Source organism: Astyanax mexicanus, chromosome 2 (assembly GCF_023375975.1).
Source record: "Astyanax mexicanus isolate ESR-SI-001 chromosome 2, AstMex3_surface, whole genome shotgun sequence".
NCBI classification, from domain to species: domain Eukaryota; kingdom Metazoa; phylum Chordata; class Actinopteri; order Characiformes; family Acestrorhamphidae; genus Astyanax; species Astyanax mexicanus.
This window is the reverse complement of record NC_064409.1, coordinates 8073964-8091803: the sequence shown is the minus strand read 5'-3', so window position 1 is coordinate 8091803 and position 17840 is coordinate 8073964. Positions and strand designations below refer to the sequence as shown.

Sequence of the window (17840 nt, the reverse complement as noted above, 5' to 3'; positions counted from 1 at the left end):
CCAAGCCTTTCATAAGCCTCAAACCTAAGATCTCTCTCCCACTGCATGCCCACACTGCCTGTAAGTCATTATTAAGCTCTGTATTACAGAGGGAGTGCATGTGTGTGTGACAGAGAGAGAGAGAGAGAGCAGTGCACAGGTTAAGTAAATCAAATGAACCTATACTTTTGTGACTCTCTCATTTTTATAACTGTGTAAGTGTAATGTGTAGTCTACATGTCTAGTGAATATCTATTTCCAAAATAAGAAACTTACATGTTCTCTGGTGCACTAAGTAGCTATGTATTGTAAACACTAGGGGTGGGCAATATTTTATTGTATACAATAAATCGTGACACAGAAATATCATGATGTTAAAATTCCATATCGTGATAATAGGGATGTTCTGTCTTGAAAGTAGTCTATTATTTACTGTGAAGTGTAGTGTTGTGCGATATGACGATCTATCGTTTCTCCATTTCATCAATTATTCATGAAAATATATAAAGTAGAAATGTATTGGCGTGTTCACTTTGCATAAACTCGTTTTATATAAGTGACAATAAAGTAATCTTCGCAAAAAAAGCTTCATGATGTGGTTTTGCAACATGACGCTGCTTTATGTTATTTGACGGACACGCAGGTTTGCAACATCCTTAAACTCATGAGAGCTTGAAAAAATTACCTACTGCATCTACCTCACCTGTTTTCATTTGATACATATTTATTGCTGCACTAAAAGGTAGTAATTCTCATTTGTGAAAGTTGGGTTTAATGTCACTTTAAAATAATGTTGGAAAAAAGTAAGCAATGATATTATTTTGTCATATTTTTCGAAGAATAACTGAAAACATACATACATTTTATATCATGATATATATCGTTATCGTGATCTAAAAAATTCCATATCGTGATATATGATTTTTTCCATAGCGCCCAGCACTGGTAAACACACCTGGATGACTAGCTCTTTTCACAGGGTTTGATTTGTTTAATGAACTGTTCTGTTGCTGGAGCATATTTTAATGAATGAGTACTTACAGTTAAGTTATAAATAAACAGTTAAAATTTTGATAAAATGAGGGTGAGGGCAGTAATTGAAGGTCCAATAGACCTGAGTTTTTTGGCTCAGCAAAAAAAGTCTGTCATTACAAATCTGGAGTAAAAAGGGACTCAAAACTCAAGTTGGACAGTCAAATCAAAGCAGTCGTCAAATCAAGTTTTTTTTTTATAATCTGAGGCAGTTATCCGAAATAAAGCCTGTTGTTCTGAGACAACATTTTGAGACGGTAATCCATGCCTTTGTTACCACTCAACTGGATTGCTGTAACTCACCAAAGAGAGCAAGTAATGCTAATGCTGCTCCAGCAATGCTGGCAGTGGTTAGCAGCAGGCTACAGGCGAATAATACATCTCGCTTAGCACTGTTAGTGGCTAATGCTAATACTGCTGGAGATAATAAACTGAAATTCCTGTATAACGCTGTACTGTTTCTTAATACCTGACTGGTAGAATTTATACATAAGGCGCTACAGATTACAGATTATAAGGTTTACTGACGATTTTAGAGAAAATTTAAAGGTTTTTTTTAAGTGTGTCTTATAGTGGCAAAAATACAGTGAATCTCAAGAGATTCCCTCTCATACCCACACACACCCGCATACACACCTCTCCCATCATGTCTGAGACTGGCACTGGTCTCAGCATAGCGGCCCTGGTCCACGTGGTAGCCCTGCTCCTGGAGAACCCTTTGATAGAGCTGGACCTCCGTATCCGAAGCAATGTGCAGCCCAGTCAACACAATGGCCTTCCCTGAACAGCTCCTCTTAGACCTGTGCACCTGAAAAAAGAGCAAGAGGGAAACAGAAAGTTAACAGATGTAAAGCAATGCATCAAAGTTACTTACAATCAGCTTGAGTTGTTCACCTTTTTTAATACTTTAGTTGATAGTTGTTATCATAATGACACATACAGCTCTGAAAAACATTAAGAGACCACCTCATTTTTTGAATCAGTTGGGACAACATTTCCACCAAATTCCTTATAAAAATATTGTCTTTTAGAGCACTTATTTGCAGAAAATGAGAAATGACTGAAATAAAAAAAGGTGAGTTTTCAGACCTCAAATAATGCAAAGAAAACAAGTTCATGTTCATAAAGCTTTAAGAGATCAGAAATCAATATTTGGTGGAAAAACCCTGGTTTTTAATCACAGTTTTCATGCATCTTGGCATGTTCTCATCCACCAGTCTTACACACTGCTTTTGGATAACTTTATGCCTGAAATCCTGGTGCAAAAATCCAAGCAGTTCAGCTTATTCTTGGTTATATTCTAGACGTTTTCTATTTAATAAAATCAAAGAAACTCATCATTTTAAGTGGTCTTTAAATTTTTTTAGAGCTGTATATTTGAATAATAATAATACTAGTTTAACAGGGAGTACTTGGCCAGCTTTATCCTCATCACTGCAGACTAATACTTGTTGTACTTCACAAGTGGATCACAGCAGTAGTGGTGAATCCCACAGGCTGCAGGGTAGTATTGAGTACCTGTTCTTTTTATACTATAGATTCATGTTATGCTCTATGAGAGGTCAGATAGATGGGTGAAAGGAGAGCCAAGTTTACACTCAGTAAAACAGGATTAAGACTTCAAACAACCAAGCCTGCAGCCAAGAGGCTACTGAGGTGGAGGCCGTCATGCGAGAGTAGTGTGGGAGAAAAGTGACCTCCAGCCATTTCTCAAAACATTACCCAAACTATTACAAGCATGGAGAGATTACTGTACTGTAGTTTATGATGTGTTTAATTTAAATCACATACTAATTTATATATGATTAAAAAAAAAAAAACAGTTACAGAGTAGACACGATGTATTTACATAGTCTTTCCTATTTAGCTAGCTAACTACCTGTTAAAACACGCCTTAATTATCTCACATGCCTCCGTTGATACATGTGGAGCCAGCCAAGCTCACTTCAAGGACATTGCAGAGAGCCCCTCCAATTGTCCCCACTTGGACTCTGACTGCTGATGGATTAAGATGGCAAGAATTGGCAGGCATCACGATTTGAAACAACGAGCCTCATATAATAGTGTCAGACCACTCCAAGCCCCTAAAATCATGAGTGTTGTACAGTATATCACTTCTACCTATTAGAGTTTTGTTAAACCAGTCGTGATTTTGTGCTTGTGGGCTCCCCCTACAGTTGTAGAGTGTAATAAACGTTTCAGGCCGATTAGTTTCTCTTTCTCATTTTCTGGCTTTCACAGACATATTCGGTCACTTTCCAGCTTCTGCCAGAGTGTCTGTATGTTAGTTTGTAAAGAAAGAACCAGTAGTCCTTGTAGGACTGTTAGAACTAAAGGTCGGAAAGCAGGTCGCAGTTCTCGCGAGTGTTGGTCGCGGCCGCCTCAGAAAACTTACAGAGTCTAGTTTGACCTCTATTCCACCTACTACACCTCAATGCAGCACAACAGCAGTGAGTTTCAAGCTGTAATTTTACTTCTTTAAAAAGATCAAAAATCAAGGAAATCCTACCTAGTGGGGCTTTAAAAAATGTTCACTGTACAAATGCTTTACTTCAGTGTCATATTTGAATTTGTGTAAATCAATTAGAATTAGAATTATTTTTCTGTTACTTAAGTGTTTTTGGAACAGCTTTAAAAATACTTAAAAACAGTTTTAAATGTGCTTTCGGGGTCAAATTGACATGCTGGCTTGTTCTCCTTAAACTTTTACTTCTTCTTCTCTCTTTTTCTCTCTCTCTTTTTTTCCTGCGCTGGTTTCAGTTGTGGGAAGTGCTCGGTTCAGACCTGTTTTGGGCAGTTCTGTAATGAAATAATAATGTTTGTGTCCTGGCCATGGCTAGGCCTGGGGAATTGAAGGCAGCAGTGTAATTGCATGTTTTAGATTATTATCTACAGACAGGAGTGAGAGAGTCAGAGCAGAAGGAAGTGTAGGAGATTCAGAGAAGCATTGAGGGACAGAGAAACTGGGAAAATGCTAAAAGAGATTTTACGATGTTTAAAGGTGAGGAGAAACGAAGTAGAGGTAGAGGTGAGTTTTCAGCGGATAGTGTAAACAAAAAGTGAAGGGAAAGTGGGAGGATAAGGAATAAGAGGGGGAGGAGGGAATGGGATAGAGAGGGAGGGACCAAAGAGAGAGAGAGAGCTTTGTGCAGTTCTCTGGGCATGGGAGTTCTCCACACTGTGATGTGGCCAAGCTCCCAGATGGAAATATTTATGAGCTGAGAGGACTTGGCCCCTGAATAACTGGAGAGAGGGAGGGAGAGGGAAATAGAGAGAGAGAGAGAGAGAGAGAGAGAGAGAGAGAGAGAGAGAGAGCATGTGAGATAGAAGAGAAGGAAAGAGGTAAACACAGAGAGGGACACCCAGCCAAAACTCTTTTAGCCAGGGAACCTATAATAAGAAGATTAAATTATAGAGACCAAAAGAAAGAGCTAAAATGATAGATGAGCTTAAATACGTTTTTAATAATGTAATTTCTTATTTAACATTACGTTTAAAATTTTCAGAATCTCTAGTTTGGCTGTTTTTTCATCTGTTCTTTAGCTGTTCTTTACATTGTGTCAGAATTTCATTCAAGAAATGGATCAAGACAAATACTCCATGAGCTTAAATAAGTTTGCAAAAATAATGTGATTTCTTATTTAACATCCAAGAAACCATTACAATAAACACACACTCCTCCTTCCCCACTTAGGCTGTGTCCAGCATGCCAAATGAGCGTAATCAGTGGAAGACTCAGATAAGGCTTCAAAGCTTGCCAATCGAGCTAAAATGCTTTGGTGTGGAATAACATATTCATTTTAGAACTATAAAGGTTTTGATTTATCCTACAGCAAAAAAAAGATATCAGAATTGTTGCATCATAATGCATGGTTTAAACACTCACAAGCACTCAGAGATACAGTACATTTTAACTACATGTAAATATGACTTAAACATGATCCTCAAACAGCACTATATTTCTCCGGTTAACTAAAATAAACTGTGGTAGTGTCACATCTTAGCCTGTGTCTGTCTTGTGTTTTGCCCCCTTCTTGGTCCCATGTGCTTCTGTCCTCTGTTTTCCTTCCCATTTATGTGGCCTGTTTTGTTATGATCCTGTATCTTCCCTAGCCCTGCCTGTCTCATTTGTAACCCCGCCCCCTTGTTACCTCCCCAGGTGCCCCTTGTCTGTGCCTGTGTACAAATACCCCATGTGTTCCTTTCTACAAAAAAAAGGAGTACAGCTAGCATTAAGACACTGAGTCAAGGTTAGTGTTATACTCTGAATGCTTTGCATCTCCAGGGTGGCACTTGTCTGGTTCATTTTACCATGGCTCTCTTTTTAAATCCAAGAAACCATTACGATAAACACACACTCCCCCTTCCCCACTTAGGCTGTGTCCAGCATGCCAAAGGAGCATAATCAGTGGAAGGGAAGGAAAGACTCAGATAAGGCTTTAAAGCTTGCTGTCCAAACTAAAATGCTTTGGTGTGGAATAACATGTTCATTTTAGAAGTTTAAGGATTTGATTCATCCTACAGCAAAAAAAAAAAAGATATCAGAATTGTTGCATCATAATGCATGATTTACACACACACACACACACACACACACTTACAGATACAGTACATGTCAAATATCTTTGGAATATGTTGGACCACCACTGTAAATATGACTTAAACATGACCCTCAAACTGCAATCAGAACTAAAATGCACATTTGATCTATGCTAAACTGTGGTAGACTGAATAGAGATATGCAAATGCAATGGCTTGTAACATCATTTCTCAGTAAATTCAAAGCAAGCTGTTTGCCAGCTTAGATTTCATATGGACTGTATGAACTGGGAAGGTTTCATACAGTCCATTGTCAGGTAGGGAGCATGAAGGAGACAAGCAGAGCAGACGCACTTGCAAGTACATTGCAATGAATAATAATTTCATAATAATAAACAGAAAGGAAATGAAACAAACAAAAAAAAAGACAATAGGACGTACAAGCAAGGACAAGGACCACAGGAACAAGGAGGACTATTTTTACACAAAGAAGAAAACACAGAGGAAACAGGAAACACGTGAGCGGATAACAAGGGGGCGGAGCCACAAATGAACAGGTGAGCAACAGGGGCAGAGAAATGGGATAAACACAGTTTATAGTTGGAATTACAGTTCTCATCTAATGTTTCATCTAATGCTGTATAGTATCCCCATTGTAGGAGAATACAGCAGTAAAAATGGAAGGTTTCCATTCAATTTTATCACATTTTGACTAAACTTCCTTTAGTCCCAGGGAAAGTCATTGTCAAATACACATACACATAAGAATAAAGAGAGATAGAACTGATCAAAGTGGTGGTGACTCTCTCTACACACAGTAGCGAGAGGTAGAGAGACAAGATAGAGAGGAAATATGCATCAACAGGTTCAAATTCATCTGTAAACTTTCCATTTTTTTATTACTTCAGGCTTCAGTTCAGTTTTTTTTAGGGGTCATGCCTTATTAAAGACATGCTTTTCTTTTAGGACCTTTTAAGAGTAGTGTAGTAGACCGCAGAAAACCAGGAGAGGTTCACAGAGGAAATCAGTGCTACTATAAACAACTGTGCAAAGGCAATATGAATCAACTTAAGGTTAAAATTCATCTCTAAATTTATATATTTTTATTTATTACTTCAAGGTTGTTCAGTTTTTTAGGGGCCATGCTTTATTAAAGGCATACTTTTCTTTTAAAAAAACTTTTAAGAATATTATAGTAGACTACATAGAACCAGGAGAGGTTCACAGAGGAAATCAGTGCTGCTATAAACAACTGTGCGAATGCTTGAGAAAAAAAAGAGTGTGACAGAGCGAAAGAAACAGAGAGTGAATTAAAGATAAAGACAGAGGGAGGGTCAGTTTTGTTGGTATTCACATACAGTCTCGGGGCCTGTTTGTCCATGCTAAGTGGATGCTTTACTTAGTAACTGCTGGACGATTTGGCAAGAGATCCACATTTTATTTAAGCTTTCTTCACTCTCTCCCTTTCTCTCTCTCTTTCTCTTCTTCTTCTTCTAGCCAGTACATGCTCTCGCGCTCTCCCTCAGGATCTGGAGTTCTGTTACCACTGGCTCCAAGGATTAAGTTCAAAGGTCTATCACGGCTGTAGACAGGCCAAGTTAAAAATACTCCTCACCATCACTAACAGACTAAACATTCAAGCTAGTTTCATCATAAACTATTCTCTTTCTCTCACTGTCTCACACTAAACACATGAGCCTTTTCACCATCTGCAAGGGCCTGTACACACCATAATACTGTTCCACTCACTATATATACTCCACATCTGAGCACACAGCTGAAGCGCTGAAGTGGTCCACGTCACGCAAGTCGTTTCACTGCACTCAATCATGCCAGTCAGTCTGTACATTCTTACACTCAGTCAGCCCACACAGTTAAACCACAGAGTTCACACTGTGAAACATCCATCATTCAGTCAGTCCAGAAACAGCACAGCCTTTAATATGTACCAGCGCTGCTCTAACAGAACTCTATCTAACTATCTATAATGGTAATGTTATGGTAAAAGCATAAACACTCACAGACTTAAAGCAGAGCAGGGTCTGTACAGCTCTAAAAATGGGTTTAGTACTATTTAGCATTTAGCCAAAAGTACTTTAAGTTGTCATGGGACTATACAGAGCCATTAACTCGCACCTAAAATCATTTAATTAATCCTTATGTATGAATTCTACCAGTCAGGTATAAGGGACAGGAAAGCCACTCCGCTGAAGTACAGTCTTATAAGGGTGAGTTCTCAGTAAAGTTTATCCAGCACTAAGGCTGGGAGCAGCAGCACTAGCACTAGCACTAGCTCTTTCAACGTTCAGAGGAGAGTATATTGGACTGTAGTCTGTGTGTTTGCAGTGTTAAAACAAGCTAAATGGGACGAACCGCTAGCTAAAAGCGCCCTGGGTTACCAGAACACTCAGGGTTCCTCAGTCTAGCGGGTGGCATTTACACCATATTAGTGCTTAGCGGCTAATGCTAATGCTGCTACATCCCAGTCTTAATGCTGGAGAAACTTCACTGAAAACTCACCCTTAGACAAAATATTGGAATTCTAAGCTTACTATAAATAAACGAAATCGCTTCACTCGTTTATCTTTTTAAAATTTTTAAATTATATTTGTATTTACTTATCCACTTCCCCTTAGCTTCCCTATTAGAAGAAAAACATGACGACACCCTTGCTTACTTCGATGTAGGCATCCTTACTAGTATTACTTAATGCAGCTCATAATCCAGTGCGCCTTATAGTCTGAAAAATACGGTACTATAAATTTCCATTCCAAGACTTTCTGACCATTTCTTTTGGTCCATTTACACAATTTGAAGAGCTGCTTGTGCAGTTCAACTGAAACAATGTACAAAAAAGTATATTTAAACAATTTATAGCATTAGGAATAAAGGTAAATACTAGGGGTGTCACGATCTCGATATTTTATCGAAATCGAATCGAAATGAGGTCACGATCTCGAGTATCGAAGTCAAAAAGAGGATCGACGATCCCTCCCGCGCGCGCTACGCAAATAGCGCAGCGCGCTACGCAAATGGCGCGGCACCAACACAGCGCATCCTATTCATTTAAATAGAGATAGCCACTGCATGAGCGCAGTCGGCGGGAGTGTGATCACTGTTTTTATCTGTCCAACGGGGGAGGGGGGGCGGGGGTTGGGCGCGCAGGTTTTGTATCTGTATCTAACGGAGGGGTGGGTGCGCGCAGGTGAGAGCGTGTGAACTCGCTGAAATGCGTGTGTCAGTGTGACTTGAGAACACTGACTATAGATCACAGTGAGGTGGATTAAAAATCTTAAACTTATAATTGACTACACCTGTTGCTTTCCATTGAATTAAAAAAACATCTTTCTCTCAGATAAAGTAAACACAAGCGTGTTTCTGACTAAAATAAAAGCTTTTCAGGAGAGATATAAGTTATGTGTAAATATTTATAAGACAATACCCACATCACTTATCTAACCAGCCTGTACTGATTTCTGCCCCCCAATAATGCTTTCAATAACCTCTTGTAACCCCTGGGAGCCAGGGGTTACACTCTAATAGCCTTTAATAGTCTTCAGTAGCCTTTAAAAGACTTACCTGGCGGCCGTGGTGTGTCCACTATCCTGAGGTTAGCAGCGCGCTAACTGACCTGTTTATAATGTAATCCGAGCAGTGCCTCCGTGTCGGCTGTTCTAACCTGCTGCTGTTAGCTGCTTGGGCTGAAAGATGAACTGTAGTGAGCTGTATTATCCGGTTAGTGGGGTTAAAACCTTTATTTGTTTACAGAAACAGTAAAAACGGACTGGCTGAGCTCTGTAGCCCGTGGCTGGGCTGTACTGAAGTAGTGACTGAGTGAAGAGAGCGGGGCTTGTGCTGCTGCTGCTAGTGGTTGGATGAAGAACTGCAGCTTCATGTAATGAGCAGTTTCACCAGCCATCCACACACAGCTCTGATAAACTGCTTGTTTTAATAGTGCACACTGTTGCTACCAAAAAAAGTCACTAGATGGCATTACCATATATATCTTAATAAATAATAATAATAATATTTATAATATTTATAATAATAATAATAATAATAATAAATATATTATTTAAATTTTATGAGGCATAAAATAATAACAAGAAAAAAAAACAAGAAAATCGAGAATCGAATCGAATCGTGACCCTCAAATCGAAAATGAAATCGAATCGAGGATTTAGAGAATCGTGACACCCCTAGTAAATACATATAAAACCTAAGAATATTGTTTAAAAGTGTTGTTATACACTGACATATCATGAGAAAACACTTAAAACTGTACTTTTTTCAGAATAATCAGATCTTCATATTGGCGGTTACGTTTTTGAAGATATTTATCGTAGCTTTTAGAATACAGTGTGTGCAATGTGAAAAACATTTCGTTATTTATGAAACACAACTTGGCTTCCTTTCTCCTAGGAGTCAAATCAAATCAAACGTCTTCCTGAAAAAAGTACTGTGAGCTATAAACTCCTCTATCTCTACGGACTGGCATTTAGCAGAAACACTAAATTAGCTACAGCAGTGCTTAGCTTCCCAAACCTAATCTAATCTGGGTCTTACAGAGAACAGCACAGCATGACTACACGCTCACTGCTTTGATCAGTCTTCTGACCTGGCTTACTTTCATGGTTTATACATCCTTACATACAGCACCATTAGATAAATCCTGCTCACTGAGTGTCTTTACATGCAGGTCAAAAGTGACCTAACACTGTAGAAACACAGAGAAAAACAGAATGAGTCAACAGAGTTGGAAATCAAATTTCACTTAAGACTTAATAAAAAAAAATAAAGCCTCAATATGTAGATACGCCAAAATAGCAACAAAAAGCACCATTTTTTCCAAGGTGTTAAAAATGTGTAAGGAAAAAAAACAAGTATAAAACAATACGAAAACAAAAATTATTTTAGGCAAAAAATAATATTTAAATCATAAATAAGTTTAATTTATCTACTGCTTAAGAACAGTAAGCAACTCCCTTTACAGTAATAAACTTTTATATTGAACAAGGTGCAAAAATAAATATATGACATGAGGAAGACGCAGATATTTTACATAAAGTTTATTAACCAAGTGGTTAAGGTTACATTAGTTACAAGGGGACAGGCATGATTAATAACAGGAAAGCAGCAAAAATAAACAACATAATAGAGTGTTGAAGGCAAAAAAAAATTCATACACAGAAAATCCAAAAGGTTAAGTGCTAGGCAAAAAGAGTAATCTTAATACAAAAAATAAGGTTGGCAAAAGGCAAAAAAACACAAAAACAGATTGATAACAAAGGAAAAGAAACAAAAGAAACGCGTCTTAGAAGAGCTAGTAAACTAGATTTAATACTTGGGCAGAAGCTACTGAAACAAAGGCGTATTTATACTAACACAGACCAGCTGTGAGCAATCAGAATCTAGGAGAGCATGAACATGATTACCAGACTCTGGAAGGTCCAGTGTGAGTGCATGCTAGGAGTTGGAGGTCATAATATGTGAATAATATGTCCAGAGAAGGCAGACTCACAGACTGACTATTTTATATATTTCATATATATATAATTATATATATTTATATATATATATATATATATATATATATATATATATATATATATATATCAGCTAAAGAAAAAGGCAAAATATGAAAAATACTGCCAAATAAAATAAAGACCTCTGCGTTTCTTTAGAGATTTTTTTAGAGAAGCATAAATCTTTCTGATTCCATCTTGTATCTTAATTAATTACCCAATTTTGAAAATCACATCAAATTTATTGAATCAACCGCTGAGAATGACTATAACTGTTTAAAAAGAGCGGAGCGCGAGGGCGAGAGAGAGAGAGAGAGAAAGAGACCAATGACGGGAGTGAGAGAAAGCGCTGCAATTAAAAAAAATGGCTAGTGGAAGTGATGCACGGAGACAGACATCGATTCTCCTTATGAACATTTTCATCACCTGGTAAGAAACCCACAATTGCAGTGTCATGAGTAAATGTCTACAATGAGCAGTTTCAAAGAACGTATAGTGATTTCTAGCTTGTAGTGTGAAAAAAAGGATTTATTTGAATATCTCACGAAAAAAGTAAAACGAACTGAACTTTGAACTAGTTTAGAATTAAAATTGTGAACGTGAACTGTTCACTTTGAGCATGTATGAACTGAACTTGAACTAGTTCAGAAAAGCTGTGAACTGACACAACACTGTACATTGATATACAGTGAGGCCTGAAGTGTGTGTGTGTGTGTGTGTGTTTGTGTATGTGTGTGTGTGTAGTCAGGAGACTATAAAGGCTATAGAGGAAGTGTGAATGGGGCTGTTTAGGAATCAAGTCAGAGGGACATCAGACCAAGGCCTAGATACAGAACTGACTCATTATGTAACGCCACTTCTCCATTCGCTCTTCTGTAGCTTTACCACACACACACACACACACACACACATTTCTACCAAGTGCTGTCAGACTAAATGGAGACATTCCTGTTACGTCCTATTCCAACACACACACACACAACACACACACACACTTCTGTGAATCTGCTTATTATGGTACTCCACAAAACTGTGGACTCTGTTCGACTGCTTGTTGCTGTGGAGCAGCAAACAAACTCAACAAGCCCGAGAGAGGCACTCAGCCTAAATCTGCCCCGACAAACTCGCGACATTTGACCTAGGCTTGGATGCCTCTTCACACACACGCTCACTAATGCACACACACACAGGGTAAGTGCCTAAAAAGCACATGTGTGCCATGCTCAAAGCCCTTGAGCCCTTGACATTGAGCTAAACTTGTTGGTTTGAATATAAAATCCGTCCTTCTGTAACGATATTAAAGTTTATGCCATTTAAAAACATATACTACTATTATAAGGTTAATAGAAATAATACAATAAATAATCGGACAAAAAAAGAGTTTAAAAAGTTAAAAATTAGTAGGAGGGTAATACGAAATATGAAATGAAAGTGTGTGTCCACAATAGTTACAGCTGTCAGTCACTACAAGGTTATAATAAGTTATAGTAAAATAAACACACTCACAAAGCAATGCTTTGTATTTTCAAATTGATAGTCAATAGTCTAGGTTCAGCAACAGTATGTGCTCAAAAAATGAAGTCAGCTGACTACCTGAATATACTGAATATAGACCAGGTTATTCCATCAATGGATTTATTTTTTCTTCACTGATGGCACGACCATATTCCAAGATGACAATGTCAGGATTCATGGGGCTGGAATTATGAAAGAGTTCAGGGTTCAGGGAGCATGAGATCATTTTCACACATGGATTGAGAGAGAGTTCACCACAGAGTCCAGATCTTAACCTCATTGAGAATCTTTGGGATGTGCTGGAGAAGGCTTTGTGCCTCTACCATTATTTATTAATCCACAGTGAATTCATGCCGCAAAACTTTTTTTTTTGGCCAGTTAGTGTATATAGTAAATATAACGATTCCACACTTTAGAATGGTACTGTATGTCTGATGATATTTGGGATCGTGCCAGTGCTACACTGTATACGTAGCAGTTACACTGATGGATGGCTCCTTTGAGTGGGCGCACATGCTACTGACAACTCTATTTAAGTCTGTCCATACACTCGCATGCTCTCACACACACAGGGAGGCCTCACAGCTGATCAGGGACACAGCTGTCATGCTCTATGGCTCACACACTTCCTGCTCAGAGTCCAGTAGCATGGGGATTATCGGAAGCACACTGCCACAACATGAGCTTAAGCCTTTACACCTCTCTGGCTCAACTCTTTACACTCTACATTAAAAATAAAGGGGTTTCAAATGTTTGAGATGCAAGGGAGTGTACAGAACCTCAATCTGTACATCTAATAAGGATTCTTTAGTCTTTTAAAAGGTCCTTCTTCACCCTTATACATCTTTCTTCATCAAACATGTCTCATGGTTCTTCATGAAACCAACATGGTTCTTCTGAGACATCACTCAACAACAAGCATTTAAAGCACTAGGCCTGTCATTAAACTTTTTTTATTGGACGATATTTGTGCTAAACAGTATTATTATCATTTTAAAAAACAATTATTTAAGAATCATTTACAGAATAAAACTACATTGACATATTTATTTGTTCACTATAATATGAGAAAAACTTATGAGACCATTTAATAATGATGTTTTTCCTTGATTTTACCAAACGTAAAATCTCTGGAATATAATCAAGAGGTCGATAGATGATCACAAGCCATCAAATCAAGCTGAACTGTTTGAATTTCTGCACCAGGAGTGCAGGCATAAAGTTATCCAAAAGCAGCGTGTAAGACTGGTGGAGGAGAACAAGCCAATATGCATGAAAACCAGGGTTATTCCACCAAATATTTATTTCTGAACTCTTAAAACTTAAATCTTTGCATTATTTGAGGTCTGAAAGCTCTGCATCTTTTTTTGTTATTTCAGCCATTTCTCATTTTCTGCAAATAAATGCTATAAATGACAATATTTTTATTAGAAATTTAGGAGAAATGTTGGAAGTAGTTTAAAGAATAAAACAACAATGTTTTACTCAAACATAAACCTATAAATAGAGAAACTGATTCAAAAACAAAAGTGGTCCAGAGCTGTAGATGTCAGTAAAAATGCCTAAGGTAAAGTCCATTTATTAAATGATAAGTTGAGATAATAGGTATTTTATGACAGACCTATGAAACACCTTCATTTTTAAAAGGCATTTCAGTCTCATTGATCATTGCTTCTCTCATCCTTTTTATCTTACTTTTTTTATCTTGCGAGCTTTCACAACACACACACACACACACACACTTCAGCTCACATATTCGGAACCAAAGTCAAGCATAAATAAACCTGTGATGGGGCATCTGGGATGTCTAATGTTTTTTTATACTCTCCGCACCACTAATGCACTGGTGCAGGTGTCAGTCATGTCAGCGCTGAGTAGAAGCATGTGTGCTATCATAAATAAACCCTCCTCCGTGGAGCCTCTCAGCCAATTGCCAGCCAGCCTTCAGCTTCTTCACCAAAAATACTACCACAAAGACCCCATTAAAAATAAACAATGCTTACCCACTAAATTTAACAAGGACTTAAAATAGAAGGTCAGCAGGGGACCAAAGGAAACACACTACTCAAGTGATGTTTGAGAAAGAATAACAGGAATATATATCGATTTAATAGATTCTAAAGTGATGTTAAACACTGTAATAAAAGGCCTAAACTGCTTTTTTGATGCAATGTTTCAGAGTTTTGCCATTGCTGTCCCTTATTAGGGACACACACTGGAATACATTTAGCTATTTTCATAACTGTGCATTAGTTTCCTGTGCACCCTGTCATCTCAGGATAACCTCTCCTTTAAATAACATTTGACATTATTGACATCACAACCTTCATATTCATATATTTAAGAGACTGAAGACACATGCTGCATGTTCAGCAATTAATAATATTTATTTCACCTAATATGTATAATACTGTTTTATAATTAAGCTTAATCTGTCCACCCTGTCATGGTAAAATATCAAGGTACTTAAAATATTTGTTAAAAATGTAAATATTTTTCTATTTAGTTCTGATAATGACCCATAAGATAAAAGTGCAACAAAAATAGTTAAATGCAGATATTTTACCTGAACACTTGTAAAACTTTAAAATAAAGTGACACACACATCATCAAATATCAGTTTGGAACATCAGTCAAATCTAACCATCAATCAGATACTGATTTCAGTGTTAAATCAACAATGATATGGCAGCGTTGTTTCAACGCCTTACTTTTAACCTTTAATAAACCATAGCTCACATTTGGGGGGCTCAGAGAAAAAAAAAACACAGTATACCATGATTAAAAAAATAATTTCATTTTTTAATTCTCTCTCTGAATATACATCTCTGAAAAGTAGAGACTGTACAACTACAAACAAAAAGTAGCTAAAACTATAAAATCCTACGGTTAACAGAGTGTCAATAATACACTTACATCACTGTAGTAAAGCTACAGAGTATAAAGAATGCTACCCATCCCCACTACCAATCTGATTATTAAACATCTGATCTCAAAAACTAAACAGTAAAACTAATAGAGCATGAACATACCCTCAGGTATGGTGAAGAATTTGTGTCAAATTAAAAAGGAATTACTGCAAATTGAAGTAAAACACTTTTTCATCCCTCCATCCAAATATTTTATGAAATTGTTTGGTTATTGAATGTAAAATACTAATTCAAAAGGCACAAGGTTGGGGACATAATGTTGATTCAACGTTAAAATGTAAACGTTTGCACAACTATTTAACATTAAGCATTGTTTCTATGTTGTTTAAACGTTGAAACAACAACAGGCTTTACTTTATTCATTTTATATTAACCACATGTCAACGTTGAAGGTCTGTTGTGTGTCTGCTGTGTTAATTCAACGTTGATTGAACGTTAACAAAACACTTTTTTGGTTATTATACTTTATAAAAAGGTTGGGTCCTCCACACCAAAGGACCAAATTCGTCTCACTATAGCTGAAGACATGCAGTCTGAATTTCTCACTTACTTCCAGCAGAGAGTGAAGCTGTTCTGGATCCAGGAGCAGCACCCCGTCCCTCCTATCCATCCCGGACTTGTTGCTCTGTCCCCGGGGACCGGTCCCGCCACGGGTCCGGTCCACGGTGGAGGAGGTGTGGTAGAGGAGGAGCGCGGCCAGAGCCAGCAGGAGCGCGGGAGCCGTGCAGCTCCTACGCCGGAGCATCCAGCCTGTCCGGAGCAGCAGCGGCAGCGGCAGCGGCAGCATCCCCGCGGTCCGAGCGGCGCTCCTCAGACTCACAGCCGCGCTGAGACACCATCAGGGCCGGGGAGGATTATCCGCTTATCCGGCTGCCCTGCGAGGAGCCAACAGAAGCCCGGAGAGTTTTCCTAACTTCAGTTAACGGGAGGAAAAGCGCTGCGCTCGCCTGAAGACCCCCAGACTTCACTCCGCTCGGGACCACGGAGGAGGGGCGGGGCATTTAAATCCTCACAGCGTCCTCGAGCGGGGAGCGCGTCCAGCGCGCGCGGAGGACAGACTGACTGACTGACATACAGACAGACAGACAGATAGACAGACAGACAGACAGACAGGAGGAGCTCCTTTTCCTCTCAGAGTAGCTGAACCACAAAAATACTCTTGACTTAAAGCTCATGACTGAAAGATCTTTCTCTCTCTCTCTTTCTCCCTCTGTCTCTCTCTCTCTTTCTCCCTCTGTCTCTCTCTCTCTGTCTCAAAGCTTTTGCTATATGTGTTACAATGTTATTAACTACTATTACTATCTCACAAATTAGAATATTAAAAAGTTATTGTCAAACTCATTATATAGATGTATTACACACAGAGTGAGCTATTTTAAGTGTTTATTTATTTTATTGTTGACAATAATTATGGCTTACAGCCAATAAAACCAGCAAATCAGTGTCTCAGAAAATTAGAATATTATATAAGACAATTTGGTAGTTTTGGCAGTGTGCCAAGTCCTGCTGGAAAATGAAATCCTCATCTCCATAAAAAAGTTGTCAGCAGAGGGAAGCATGAAGTGCTGTAAGATTTTCCAAAAAAAGAACACAGTGGACCAACACCAGCAGATGATATGTCTCTCCAAACCATCACTGATTGTGGATGGAAACTTCACTCTAGACCTCAAGCAGCTTGTACTGTGTGTCTTTCCACACTCTTCCTCCAGACTCTGCTCCCTTGATTTACAAATGAAATGCCAGGTTTACTGATGATCAGTGATGGTTTGGAGAGACATGTCATCTGCTGGTGTTGGTCCACTGTGTTTTATCAAGTTCAAAGTCTTCGCAGCCTCTACCAGGAGATTGTATAGCACTTCATGCTTCCCTCTGCTGACATCTTTTATGGAGATGCAGATTTATTTTCCAGCAGGACTTGGCACACTTACACATCATGTACAAAAAAAAAAACAATAATGCATGGCCACAACTTATTAAAGCTTGGGAACAATATTAATTAACCCTCATATGTTATGGTGTTGCCCTGAGGCAATAAAACACTTGTTTTTTTGTTATACTCTCCACAAGATTTTTTAAATGTTTGTTTTTAAATATAATGCCATAAAATACATGGCTCCGTCCAAATAAAATTAGGGAAAGATTTATGTTCGACATTTAATCTTTTGGTGGAGGCATTTCTTCGAAGCCAGATGAGATGCAATGCAAGAAATTGGAAATATAAGAGTATTTTTTTTATATTTGAAGCCCCTGGTAAACAAGCTGAGAGCATTTGAACACAGACAGCAGAGCAGCAGGTCTCAGCTGAGAGAGGACCACCGGA

The 17840-nt window shown here is 38.2% G+C and overlaps 1 protein-coding gene across 2 annotated transcripts in view; it reads right to left on the bottom strand.

The window, feature by feature from the left end:
• The window catches only part of cped1 (cadherin-like and PC-esterase domain containing 1), a 98766-nt gene extending 82204 nt beyond the window's left edge, over positions 1–16562 (bottom strand). The window contains exons 1-2 of one of the 2 annotated variants that reach the window (XM_022671874.2): positions 16071–16562; positions 1648–1819 (exon numbers count right to left, since the gene is read on the bottom strand). In XM_022671874.2, the coding sequence (XP_022527595.2) occupies positions 1648–1819; positions 16071–16307 (409 nt within the window). In that variant the 5' untranslated portion in view covers positions 16308–16562. The remainder of the gene's footprint in view (positions 1–1647; positions 1820–16070) is intronic. The other variant, XM_007252395.4, reaches the window with a different exon arrangement.
• Between the last annotated feature and the right edge of the window lie 1278 nt (positions 16563–17840).